Raw genomic sequence first — 13528 nt, 5'->3', positions numbered from 1 at the left:
GATGCCACGGGGAATGTAGGGAAAAAAAAGGAACTTGCAGAGAGGACGACTCTACCGTCATCGTAGAGACCCACCGCACTGACGAAACTGCCGTCACAGCGAGAACAGAGACCCTAGCGGGAATTACCAAAGGTGCGCCAGTGAGTGCGATAGTAAACAAGATTCCTGAAAAGGATAGCGGGACAGGAGAGACTACACAGGCAAGACCCTCAGAAAATAAAGGCACACAGGATACAGTGTGCGTGAAAGAGAGGAACGAAAGCTCGCAAAGAAAAGGGCAGCAAGAAGAGAAAAAAGAGAACTCGGGCTTCGTGTGTAGCGGTTCAGTCGACGAAAGAAAAGAAATCACAGCAGAACAACAGTTTCGTCCCTCACAGGAAATAGCGGACAAGGAAACAGAGTGCGAAAGGCAGGAGACTCGTGAACCTCGGAGTCTTCCCGTTAGTGAGTTTCTGAAGAAGCACTATCGCGGACCCGAGCTACCCTCGCATCCTTCGTGCGCCATGTCGTTCGGGACAAGTAGTGAAAGTGAAGGAGAGCTTAGCACTGAGAAAGGAGGAGGTGGAGGAGGATGGACGAAGAAGAAGAGGAAAGAAAGACGCGTTAGTCTTGGCGCTTCTGATGCTCTGTGGCAACCGCACTTTCATCCTCATAACCAGGTATAGAAACGAAGGATGCCATCCTGAGTCTGTCGCTGCCTCGCCTACGGAGAGACGGTTCCCATCGAGGAAGGTAAAGGTCGAAACACGGAGTGTATTGTGAAAGAGAAGCGAATATTTCGGGCTTTGTCTGTGTTGAACCCTAGAGCATCTCAGGCGCGTTGGGTTCCTCGTTGCAGACGAGCAGAGTGTGAAACCCTTGGTCTTTTCGTGGCTGCTGTTCTGAAGGAATTTTCTCATCCGGGAAGTCCGTTTCTTACATCCGGATCACCCTTCATTCTCTCTCTTCGTCGCGTTCTGCTGTCATCTCATTGGTAGACTCGACCTCTTGTCAAAAGAGACGCTCGACGGCGCGTCCCATGCACAAAGAGAATAGTCAGTTACGTCCCTACGGAGGGAGTAGCATGAATCGAGCCTGGGTGCGATCATATCCTTAGTTATGAAATACTGGCTCGATGCGAGGACACTTAATGAAGACAATAGAGTGTATCTCGTGGGGATGATAGCCGAGAAAGCAGTGGATACAGAGGATGTCGTGACTTACCTTATCAATTCTCGTGAGTTTTTTTCAGGAATTCCGGGTCCGATACCGTTACAAAGGGAGCATGCGCTTGAAGACAATCTCGTGCGCGCGATTTGGCAGAGAAGGGGCGAAGCGCTTGACCGCGGCGTTTGTGGAGCGATGGAGATTAAGTGGTCGATTCGTCGCAGCAAAAACTCACCGATCTCGCTTAGCTTTGGTTGATTTACCTCAAGATACACAGCTCCTTCCCTCCTACGACAAAAAACGCGCTCCCTCCCCGCTTACGGGTAGCTCGCTACTCTTTCAGCTGTCACATTCACCGTCCCTTTTCTCGTTTCCTTCCACTTTCCTGGGCCAGAGCCCTCCCTTTCCACCTTTAAACCCGACAGTAGGAGCAGCAACTGTGCCCTCTCCGCCACACTCCAGGCCGGGACTTTTTCTGGGAAGTAACAGAGTGGCCCCATTCCAGGCATGGCAGTGTAAACCCTCTCCACCGTGGGGGGGAGAGGGATCGTGTGAGTCTTCTAATGGAGGCGTGGGAAATGTCGGAGAGCAGGCTTCCCTATCGAGTGTTGGAAATGATGATCTCTTTGACATCTGTACCTTGACGCAAGGAGGGTTTCGAGCTGGGGGAATGGAGTCGACCACCGCGGCAGCTACTCTGGAAGCAAAACGAAATGGTAGGTCGTGAGGATTCTTATTCGGTTCGAGCTCGTGTACACTACATTGCAGTCCAACAACGAGGTTGCCTGTCCTCATCCTCGTCCGTACGAGATAAACAGTCTCAGCAGCACAGGCCAAACCATGAGAGTTGAGCCGGGATGACTGCACACTTTGTCAGGTCAGCCGGTTCGAATGGTGGAGCACACTTTCGGTTCCGAGAGTCGAGAAAAGGCGGTTGTCTAATTGTGGATGAGGCCTCACCTGGTCGGTCACCGCGGCTCCAACTATGACCGCAGAGCTAACTGCTTTGAAGTGCAGTTGGTTGTTCGCGTGCTCAAATGTCCGCTCCTGGACCGTCCGCTTGCTATGGTTTCCCGAACCAGAAGGTGATCAGAGGGGTCCGCTCTCTGTTTCACATTTCTTTCTTCGCTAGTCGAGTTTCTGGTGTTATGCGCAGGTCTCTTTCGCGGTACGTTACCTTTGGGAGCTGCCGTTTCGTCATGCTTACCAGGAGGCCTAAGCCACAACATGCTAGGCCCTCCCCCGCGGACTGCCTCTTCTTTCTCGCCGACCATCAACCAAAGTTCCTCTGTCTGTTCTATTCCTCATACAACGCTTCCCCACACTCTTACAGCTGCCTCGGGAGGTCGCGTACGCTCGTCTCCAGGGGCGGCGTCCAACCCTCTCTTCGCTAGCGCAACATCGTCGACACACAGCCGTCCAGCCAGCGGAGGCGAAGGTCCCACGAGCCTAGTTACGCCGTTACAGCACAGCAGTATACAGGTTGCAACGAGTCGCAGCTCGCCTTCTACGGCAGGTGTTCATCACAATACTCCCGCTCTCCCATGCCCCACGCTTGCGTCTCTATTGAATCCTCTTCTACCCGCATGTAAGCGACCACGTGTCTCCGCCAGGGCGCTTGAAGCTCCAGAAAGAGGCCCACCGAGTCCGACACCAACGGATAGCCTTGGAGCACAGCAGCAGGCAATTCTTCACCGGTTACACCAGCAAAACCAATTCTTTGGGAAAGGTGCCGAGCCTACGGCGACAATCGCTTTAGAGCATTCGGTAAGACCGACAGCCGCTGAGCTCTTCCCCTTCCTTCGGCACCAGTCACAATTCAAACTTCCTGCTGCCTGCGTAGCACAAGAAGACGGTAGACATGCAACACGGCATATTCCAGACACACTAGTAAGAGCCGTCCCACCCACTTCCTCTCCTGACAACAATCCACAGAGTGAAACAACAGCACCACACTCCCCTCAACTCATACATCAAAACTGGGAAGCGGTGAACGGTTGCCCGACAGGAATCGTGCCTGAAATAGGGCATCAGCAGATCCTGTTTCCTGGCCGAGAATGGAACAGAGAAGAGAACCACTCGTTCGCACCGAAGTGTGAAGAACCATCTTCTTCGCCATCTGTCGCCATGGAAGAAACTCAGGCAAGACCACCCGGCCACGAATGTCATGTGGAGTCCTCCGCGTTCGCAAGGCATCATACACTGGCGACCGGATCAGCAGCCGCCCTGCCAGTAAAGAAAAGCTTAGACTCCGATGATAGTGACACCACGACAGTAGCATTTGACACCCCAAACGCTCTGGGTGTTACAGAAACAGTAGCTGAAAGGCGGACGAGGCACCCACCGGTCTTCCCTGTGAACGTGTCTCCTAGTCTTCCGCGGACAGGAGGCACGGCACAGAATCTCATCGGGGAAGGCGAGCTTCCTCCCTCACCGCAATGTCATGAAAGCTCCGAAGCTGCCTTGCCACAATCACACCATAGCAGCCGGTGGCAAGGTGAAGAGGGACTGACTCGCGCGGGCCAAGGAGCTCTTGGAAACAGTCATACAGATTTGCCTTGCTCTGGTGGGGCAGATGAGAGACAGAACGCTGTGTCCACTACGACACGGCTCACACCATCCACAGGGATCGGGCAGATACAGCTCCGTAGCTCTACGGTGGCTACCGGGGCAGGTTTTTTGGAAAACCACGAAGGTCCAAAGTTCTCCGCGCAGGCGGTACACGGAACCGCCAGTCAGCAACCGCTGCCGGTTCCACTACATTCAAGGTCTTACTGGCAGGTACACGGCCCTCCCCCACGGATACCTTGGAATAACGGGTGGCCAGCAGGAGTAAACGTGTCCCGCAGCGCGCAACAGCTCGATGGGATAGTTATGCCACTAGCGATTCCAAGCGTCGCGCCCGCGTACCAGACGGGAGGCGGGGTTTACCAGAAAAATAATGAAAGCTCTTCTTGCCCCTTGATTTCATCACCGGTGATGCAACCAAAACTGAACCAGGACCTGTACGGGCCAGGCCGAGGAGAGTTTGAGAAGCAGTCTTCCTTCTGTCGCGCGGAACTGTTGGCTGTAGCCAAAGAACAAGATCTAACCAGTGCTTCAGTACCCCCTTTTCCGAGAGGCGAGTGTGGACGTTTACAAGACATGAAGGACGTAAACGGCCTCGATGTCCACAACAAAGGCGGCTCCTCAGCCTCAGAAGTGAAGAGGGGCCCTTTCACTGGAGCGTCAGTCGGGCCAGCGCACTATCGGTTTGAAGATAGTCCTACAACAGAAGAGAGCGGAAACACGGGTTTCACCAGTGCGACATGCACGACGGCCCGTTGCTCGAGCCAGCTGTCGGAAGCGAATGTCTCCGCCAGTCAGGATGAGGCAGAAGACTGTGTATCTTCCGTCTGCTTTGCTGGGGAGGGAACAGCTTGTGACGAGAACAGCGGCCACACAAATACAGGTTCGAAGACCGCGTCCGTGCATTCACTCCGGAACGGCGATATAGAAGAAACAGCACGACCTGTCGGAGGACAGTCACCTTCAGAAAAAGATATCCCTGACGACTTTTCTTCTGCCTTCTTGAATGCATCGCGCAGCCTGGGAGAGAGGCCCAAGTCGCCGAGGCACGGTTCGCCCGCCAGGCCTTCCACCGGCACAAGGGTGGGTGAAGCTGCTGCTTCCTCCTCTTCAGCGTAGTCATTTTGCTCTGCTTGTTCCCACGAGACCCATAATCACACATAAGAACAGGAAAAGGTGTCCGGTCTGACTGTTCCCTGTTACAGAAGAGTGGGTAAGCCACTGTGGCGTTGTTGTCGCGAAAATGTGACCTGATGTACTCTGTTTCGTTCGACGTGCGTGAGCTACTTCTGTCGTGTTTTATTTGCGGGGTTGACGCCCTCGGAGCCGCGCCCGGGAACTCCCAAGTTTGTCCCTAATCGCTAGCACTTCCGTCCTCGTCGACCGACTCCAAGCGTGAAGGGGTGCGAATGCAGTACCCTTGTTCGCCATTCAAACCTACTGGACAAAATGCACTCGTAGTACTCTTTCCTGCCGGAAGCTCTTCATGGCAATCAACCAAGAAACATGGTAAGGCCATTGCGAAATGGTGTGGACAGCGGCCAAGAGAACACGGGTTTGACAGCTTTTCGGGCTAGGTCACGTACGGTTTATCTAGAGCCTCAATGCCAAGGGTGGACCCCCCCCATTGGACAATCGGAGGTCGCTACGCACGTCTGCCCGGAACAGCATCTCGCGCACCCAGAAACACTAGAGGGCAGCCCTGAGTCAGGCCGCCACAGCGACACACCCTTGACTCAGGAAAGCTTCTCATTCATTACACGGAGGAGATTCAGAGCCCGGCTGGCAGCTCTGTGAGCAGTTGGAGTTGCTTTGGTTTGGAGTAAGCCGGTGCGGAACCGGGAGAACAGGTCGGCCTATGAAAGTGGCTTAAACTGACAACTGCGCATTTTGCTTGCGAATCGATAAGCCCTTTACTGAGGCTGTAGTTGACCACCGTACCGCCCGTCACACCTTCAGCACTTTTTCCCGCACACGCAAATTTGACGCCCTCAAGATCAGAGTGTGCAAAGCGCCCCCCCTACTTCAAATTCTCTCTCGCGAACACCTCGTTCAGCCCCGTGGAAGTTTGTGCACAGCCGATAAGGCTACCCCACCTGAGTCCCCCTCAGGACGACTTAGGCGCGAGAAACCACCTCGTCTGGCACCTCGAACATCATGGCCCAGTGGTACGGAAATTGATCCATTTGAATCTGAAACAACACGAAGTGGCACGCCTACGCGGCGTTCGAAACCTCTACCCACGTCCTCTTTCACTTGCCGGCGACAATAGAGGCTGGGGGTACCTTGCGACTACAGGCACAAGGCAAGGTGGAAGGCTTACACGTGCCCCCAGAGATGACGCACGGTTGAAGGAACCAGGCAACGAAGAGGAGATTCTGGTGGAGGAAATATCAGATGGAGTGGCGACACAATAAACGATCTTTCAACTGGCGGGCTCTGTCGTAACTGCTGCGAACACCTGGTGAAGCAGCACCAGAAGGAAAGGCGCCAGGGCCGCTCCCGTGGACCCTGTTAGCGATGAGACGCCATCCCCAGAGAGGGTCAGGTAGTATCGAGAGTTTGTTCGTCGGGAGGGAGAACGAGTAGAACTGCGGAGGCGACGGCTGAAACAAAAGCTGGCGAAAAACAGGAACTGTGGTGATATCTTGGTCTAGTCTACGCAGGCAGATCTTTCGTCGCGCTTGCAGAACGAGATTGGCTTGTAGGCGGCCGGGCGTAGCGTGCTAGACTCAAGGGACCTCTTGTTTGAGCGGCAGTATTTCCCATCAGCAAACGACGCATCCAACTACAGTATCTGACTCAGCGACCGCATGAACACTCCGCTCGTCTGCAGCAATGTCATCGAAGGTCGACTTCATTTGTTTGCCAAACAAACAAAAGACAGAGTAAGGAATAACACAGCACAGCACGGTTTCTCTTCGGCCAGATTCTTCAGCTTAAATGCGTTGTCACTGAGAAGACCTAAACAAATCAACGTCTGCACTGTCACCACCGGAGGATCAAGCGCCCGCTCAGGACTTCGGAAAAGTGTCCGGTTTTCCCGGCACAGAAATAACTCTAGAAGGTGTTTTCTTTTTTGACAGTTCCTGAGTGTTTTGTGTAGATGAGTGACCATGATGGCGATGTTTTCAATAATTCTTTCTGCCTCCCTCCAAGGCGCGAATGACGAGCATGCCTCCTGTCGCAAGGAAGAAAATGAAGAGAACTTCAGAAATAGACCGTAACGCAGAGAGGATACCTTCTTCTCTAATTCGAGTGGCAATAAGCTGCATGCCTTCAGCACCTGTAGAACGCAACGATCCAATACGCGCATTCAGGAAAGACGCTGCTGACGAAGGGGACTGCAATCTGGAGAGTACAAGGCACACGAGGCCACTGAAGAAAGAACGCATTTGTGAGATTTTCTGGTTTTCTAGCCTATGTATAAGCTCCCAACAGTCAGACACAGCATCACCTCGGTGAGGTCTTCGTCACCAAAAATACCATGAAGATGAGACACAGGCGGATGCCCGTGTCTCATCTTCACAGCCCATCATAATAGACAAGAGACTCGAGATTCGTTCACGACGAAATCAGCACGAAAGCTCTCCTCATTGTCGCAACTTCGTTAAAGACGTTCATACTGCACCAACGCTTGGACGAGTGCGTATGTTCTGAATGCATGCGAGGCCGGAAACCGGTCTACTTCCACACATTCGTCTACCGATGGGGATCCCTTCATTGAATCTCTAGAACCAGCTGAAAAGGAGATGTGTTGTACCGCAATGGAGTTGTCTTCTACAGAAGCGTAAAGGCTCCGGAACCCATAAAACTAGTCCCTGACCCTTCTCTCACATTTCTTTTACTCACCGTATGAATAGCCAACAAGGTTGCAGAAGCAGAGAAGGAAGATGTTCGCTGCACCAGCTAGAATACAAACATATTTGAACACTGGCTTCTGCCTTATATCCGTTGAGAATGTAGACACCACCCTCGAGATCAGCTTCAAACAGGGAGTCCTGGATGCAATCTCCAATGACTTCATCTGATAAGATTGCTTAATCAACAGCTTCTCTTTCTCGGTCTTCTTTCTTTTTTTCTCTGTCTCTACCCCGCACTCAGAAAGCAACTGAGGCCTGGTGTCACTTTGACGTTGAACGTATCTTTGATCTTGTCCCTCTGAAGATCTGTGACGGCTACCGTCCCCCCCGCTATGAGTTTGTATGTGAGCCTCCTTCTTCTCCTCTCTTTCTTCTCCAACGCTTACACCCCGACCTCTAGCAGAGGGAGAGGGGAAAGCCCAGTATCGCAGAATCGCCTCAGGGACGTAGCACGCAGCGCATGCAAGTCCCCAGAGAAAGACCTTCAGGTTGATTTCATGCCAGAAAGCTACGTACAGGAAGACGAAACAGGACGCTATACACCGTCCTGTCAGACTACCCCCGCCCGCACCCCGCCGTTTTATCGTCTCCAGCTCTCTCCTCTGATCACTATCTTGGGGTCTCTTAGGGCACACTTGGCCCTTCCTCTCAGCCCCGACACGGAGACGTTCTTCGCCCTCCGGAGAGGAGGCACGCGAACAAGAACAGAAGAGAGGGACAGAAAAGGATGGCAAAGAAGCGAGAAGTCGACTCATAGGAATATACATATAACGGATGAGATACAAGTTGAAGCTTCTATGCCAGCCACGCCAGAATTTCTCTGTGCTGAAGAGAAGAGAGAGAAAGAGAAAGACATTATGACACGGCAGAAAGACCTGATACACACCCAGTAAAAGCGCTTCGACTAACGGGCACAAATGGGGGGGGATTGCGTCGTCAAAAAAGTTTAATATTTAGCCCAGGAAGCCTCTGCGTCACAACCATGAAAAGAAGAAGAGGAAGAAGATAGCCGATCGTGCATGCTCGAAACGGCCATCAAGATACAAGGGAAGAGCTAGCCTCGATAGGATTGGCGTGGATGATGCTTAAGTACCGAACACAAGTGCTGAGTAAAAAACCAGGCAGACTCTCCCGGGAAGAGTACCGTATTCTCATCACGTGGGAAAGGCAGATCTACGTACGTTATACACAATATAACCACACCCGTCTACACACATGCATGTACATAAGAAATGCATATATATACATCTATATAGATACGTCTGAACGCGTACACATGTATACTATATGCACGCTTGAAGTGTCTTTCCCGGGGTTTGACCGCACAGGTAAACAATATAACAAGAACCCATTTTCTTGAAGAGGCTTTTTTCTTCTCTTCAAAAACGCAGCAGCGGTGCAATTCTGTGAACAACGCGGTTTCTCTGTATGTACACAAGGCTTCTCCAAGACAGGACAATTCACAATGAGACCCCCGACGGAGAACGGAAAAGGACGCTGAATGGAGAAAACAGTACTCGGCTTTCCAGAGAAAGACCAGGCCTCAAGGCTTGACTGACTCACGCACTTGGTATACTGCCATATACTCCACCCACCAGATACCCTCAAAGAAATCCAGCGAGCATCAAGATGAGTAATTCTATCGTAGTGACGACGTAGTCACTAGTTCTTACGTGCTCACCATACGCTTCAGATGTGAAGGTGCAGATTAGATATGAAAGGGAAGTCGGCTTGCCTGTAATTGTTGTAGAGAAACCGGACCATATTTTCAGGCGGGACAACACCAGCAAGAATACTCCAGAGTCGGCAAAGACGCCATAGACAGAAGAACTTGAACCACATAAAGCAGAGGACTGTGACGCTCATAATCAGCAATTCGCGAAGCTGAGAATTAACAAGACAAGGCGAGAAAGAACAAGAAAAAGAACTGTTTCCGTTGTAGAGAAACAAAGAAACCAGTCGAAATGCTATTTCGCTCTAAGCTTAGCCTGCACAAGGACTTGCTAGAAACACCTGGTGGCTGACAGTGGAGAGGCCCATAGCGATACATCTCGAACGCATGCTACGAAGCGTCAAAGAAAAAGCAAGAGAAAAACAGCTGTCTTCCCTTTGTCTTTTCTCCAGAGCCTCGGGAAGGGCCGACCTTATGATTGTTAGGCAAGACTGGTGTTGCCCACGTCGGGGTGTATGCAGAACCTGGGTCGTGACAAGAATGATACTGTAGAAAAATCCAACATGAACAGCCCTGTCTCCGTCTACGCAGTATTGACAGTCTTGAAACGCTAGTTGTAGAGACGCCAGGAGTAAGGCGGCGAGCAGCCGGTACATAATACCAAAGTAAAAAACAACAAAAAGTGCCAGTGTCTATATACACGGATCTTACCTGCATTTGCCTCCAAAGAGGGAAATTCTGAACTCTGGTGACAAGAGCATTGACAGGTAGATATCGCATGTGTATCTCGAGAAGAAGCATAGCAAGTAACCATCGAAGAAAGTATGGAAGAACATTTCCCAAGAAAATCTTCCCATAAACGGAGAAAGGGAGATCCAAAAGGTGTGGAGAAACCATCAAATCAAACGGATATCCGTGACCCGCAGGTGTACATACACCTGTATCTGCTGCATTGTCTTTTTGTACACACTTCGGCGTCTCCCTCGTCTTTGTTTTTTGGACTGTTTCCGCATCGGCAAGAGCGGAGGTCGACACTAATTCCACACCTCGTATGGTGCTCTTGTCAGCGTCGGGCAAGCAGGTCTTTGTCTCCACTGATTCAGTTCTAGGGGTCGACGGCTTGGTCTCTTCACGATCAGCGACGAGGAAGGTGTTGTGTGCTACGATGACCCACCATGGGAAGGCGGATTGTCTATTCCAAGAGTTATATGTCACAATAGGCCCAGCGAGATACGTCGGTGTATAAAACACGTAAGCCAGATACCTGACAACCGAAGTATATGTACCATAGGGAATATTGGCACTGTCGCTCGGGAAAAATCGCTCATCTCCAAAAGGATTAGGACACTGTAGAGAGTTGAAGACGTAGCTGCGCCTTTTACGAGGAGACGGGTCGTCTTCGCTTGATGTCCCTGGTTTACCTTCGACGTCAAATGCAGGTGATACGGAAGAGCTAGAGAGATGAGCCACACTTTTCTCCGTGTGTTCGTCCAGCTTTTTCTTTCCGTGCGCCTCATGCTCTGTATCATTTGGTAGTCTAGCGGAGCTCACGTTCGCATCACCCGCTGAAGCGACAGGAACAGAAGTGATCTGGTGTGCTGCATTCTGATGGAGACGTAAGGACCAGACCTTGTCCAAGTTGAACGACACCATCTTTAAGACTACGAGGCGGACGCAGTCATGGAGGGAGTATATGGGTGACAAAAAAGAAAAGAAGAGTACTTCTAGAGGCAAAAGTGATGGGTGGATATATGATAGAGAAAAGTGAACTGTGGACCCGTGGTAAAGCAGTAAAGCAAAATGAAAGCCGAATGTGAGAATGATGACCAGGGCGCACCGGAGTCGGTCGGATGTTTTCGATGCGCCCACTTCAGGTGTACATACGGGACCCTGACGATATTGGCTGGACTCGGAAGTCCCCGCTGAACCACCAGTTATAGAAGTCGATTCAGAAAAGTTAAGATTCTTCTTGAGTTGATGATGTTCCTCCCTTCTCAGATTTCCCGATGGGCGAGAAGAACCGCGCGCTGATACAGAGGTGGCTGACGGGACCGGAAGAAGAAGAGTAATGGAGTAGTTCACAAGTGAGTAAAGTAGTAGGACAAAGAGATGTGCTGAATGTAGATAAAGCCCAAACCCAAGGCCCAACACCAGCTCGAACCCTGTGTATACACTTTGTGTGGCTATCCAAGTTTGCTTTGTTGACAAGGATGACGAGCGTCTCGGTTGTAAAGAAGGACTAGACTTGACATGTTCACTAGAACAAAGTCTCTCTTCGTCGTCCCTCGTGGAAGAACCGACATCAGTCCCGTGAACTCTTGAGTTACGTCTGCGTGACGACGTAGAACCTTCTGTGGACGTCTGCCTTCTTCCTTTGAAGCCAATAAGCGATAGAACAGAAGAAGAAGAAGGAGAGGTCGAATACAGGGAGAGAAAGAGACGATACAGATATTTCCTCAGAAGAAAACTAAGAGCCCCATGGATTGACATGACAAGTAATATAAGCGGGGCGGAACTTCGGAACGACGAGAACTGATCATCACTGTTGTCTAAGAGATAGGCATCTTCTCGTTTATGCGACTCAAGTAGGCCAGCCACTTGGGCAGAATTAGTAGTACCCTGAGTTGGAGACGGGATATACAGGAACAAGCTGATGGAGGTCAGGCGGTATAAAAGCTGGAACGGAAAAACAAAGAGTGAATATAGCAGGCGAAGGCAACGACGGAGAGGAAGAAGTATCTCAAAAAGCGACTGAGCAAGTCGGGCCGTGAGCTTATCGTCAGAAGATCCCGGGACAACAAGCGTCAAACCTTTCACATACTTGTGATTTTCGTCGAAATATGGAATCAAACAACAATAATAGAAACTCCCAACGCCAATGATATGAGCTGCTAGCCAAGCCGTAGCTTCTAAATGACTCCAGGAAAAAACCTTACAGTTCTGACAAGCTCCGCAGGGCGAGAAATCAGCAGATGAACTCCCTTCCCAGACGGAACGCGGCTGTCCCTTCTCAGTGGGCGGAACATTCTGACAAGGAAAACCGACACGCAGGGACCGTGACAGACAGTTCCGCCATGAGTACGTGCAGCCTGACACCCGGTGAAGGGGCCGACCCGACGCAACAGGGGGTGGTTTCCTTTCCTTCATCTTTACTTCATGGAATGAAAATCAGCCATCCTACTTGTAGCGCTGAGTCCCTATCTTCCAGGTCCTCTTTCTAGGAAGGCCCCAGCTCTACCAAGGGAAGAGACACTGAGAACTATATGGAGACAGTTCCCAGTAAGAAAGAGTTACGAGGTTCCAGTGGGCTCGGGGATGATTGCGGTTTACGGCCCAGAGAGTGCCATCGCCTCTTCAGTCGCCCTGCGGGTCTCTGAGCGCGTGTCTCTTTGAGAAAGAGAACGTGGTGTCGCTTCTCCTCGCCGTACAAAAGTCCATTCTCTTCTGCAGTCTCTCTCGCTTGCGATGGTAGGGGCTCAATTGGACGCGGAACCCTGTACAGTGCCTTGCTACCCCCCGTTCAGAATACAGGGCCTTGTAGTCCGGCCCGCTTTCGGCTCCAACGGCACAAAAAAAAAAAACACAGCTGAGACACAGGAGACCGCGACGACGCGAAGTTCTTTGTGCGTAAATAGAGAGATGTATGAGTTTGCAGCTGTAATTAGCGAGTATCAGTCCTGACTGCGATAAAATCAAACGGGCAGCGCAAAACTGGAACAGCGCTTGTAGTTCGCAAATCACTAGGGCAGGCCGGAAAACCAAGTCCCTCCTGCCCAGCGTGAAAAGAGACACGCGGACGGTGAAATGCTGACCCGTTCAGAAAGGTTATCAAGCACAGCAATTTTGTGAAAGCTGCACGAAGTGGCATTGTCCGTTTGTACAGGTGAACTGAATGGGAACTTGTCTGCCGTATCGGCGCGGGGCAGTCGTGCTTCATGACCAGCTGGGTTCGTAGGCTGTCCCGGCAGCTATGGTGGCTCTCATCGTGAGTGTAATGCGATTTCAGCTGACGTTTTGCTGAGCACCCAGCGAGCTTGAATCTTTCAATTCAAGATCACAAGCTAGAGCATGGTCACAATCCAGAACACTAAGACGGCACTGGTTTTCGGAGCGAGGGGAATGTTACTTGCTCTTGGCAAAGCTCATCTCCCCCCGTCCCCCCCCCAAACTCGGGGGACGACTGTGTCCGGGGAGCTGAGTCCGCGGGCACACCAAGGGGAACTACCCACTTTAGGTACGTATGCTGGGGCTTTTCTTCGCGAACCTCCCTTTGCAGAAG

The 13528-nt window shown here is 51.4% G+C and overlaps 3 protein-coding genes across 3 annotated transcripts; all 3 read right to left on the bottom strand.

The window, feature by feature from the left end:
• Positions 1–1485: 1485 nt before the first annotated feature.
• On the bottom strand, positions 1486–2375 carry CSUI_004941 (uncharacterized protein; the record flags this gene model as incomplete). The annotated part of the gene is made up of 2 exons (XM_068065122.1): positions 1486–1843; positions 2371–2375. 2 exons carry the CDS (start codon positions 2373–2375, stop codon positions 1486–1488), a joined length of 363 nt encoding a protein of 120 aa, XP_067922907.1.
• Positions 2376–3061: 686 nt separating this feature from the next.
• On the bottom strand, positions 3062–3783 carry CSUI_004940 (uncharacterized protein). The gene has a single exon (XM_068065121.1). It carries the CDS (start codon positions 3425–3427, stop codon positions 3113–3115), a length of 315 nt encoding a protein of 104 aa, XP_067922906.1. The 5' UTR covers positions 3428–3783; the 3' UTR covers positions 3062–3112.
• A 797-nt stretch (positions 3784–4580) lies between these two features.
• On the bottom strand, positions 4581–13235 carry CSUI_004939 (mboat related protein). Its single transcript, XM_068065120.1, has 4 exons — positions 9961–13235; positions 9313–9461; positions 7567–8402; positions 4581–7000 (listed from the first exon to the last, which is right to left on the bottom strand). The coding sequence occupies exons 1-4, from the start codon at positions 12394–12396 to the stop codon at positions 6846–6848; spliced, it is 3576 nt and encodes a 1191-aa protein (XP_067922905.1). The 5' UTR covers positions 12397–13235; the 3' UTR covers positions 4581–6845.
• Between the last annotated feature and the right edge of the window lie 293 nt (positions 13236–13528).

This window comes from Cystoisospora suis (assembly GCF_002600585.1).
Source record: "Cystoisospora suis strain Wien I chromosome Unknown contig_2366, whole genome shotgun sequence".
NCBI lineage: Eukaryota > Apicomplexa > Conoidasida > Eucoccidiorida > Sarcocystidae > Cystoisospora > Cystoisospora suis.
The sequence above is the reverse complement of the archived record's forward strand: the minus strand, read 5'-3'. Positions and strand labels throughout refer to the sequence as shown.

Coding starts and splice junctions, on each gene's coding strand:
- CSUI_004940 (XM_068065121.1), bottom strand. CDS start 3,427: ATGCTACTGTCGTGGTGTCACTATCATCGGAGTCTAAGCTTTTCTTTA.
- CSUI_004939 (XM_068065120.1), bottom strand. CDS start 12,396: ATGAAGGAAAGGAAACCACCCCCTGTTGCGTCGGGTCGGCCCCTTCAC. Junction 8,403..9,312: donor TTTCTCTACAACAATTACAG/GCAAGCCGACTT, acceptor TCTTCTCTTCAG/CACAGAGAAATTCTGGCGTG. Junction 7,001..7,566: donor CCTTGTTGGCTATTCATACG/GTGAGTAAAAGA, acceptor TGCGTTCTACAG/GTGCTGAAGGCATGCAGCTT.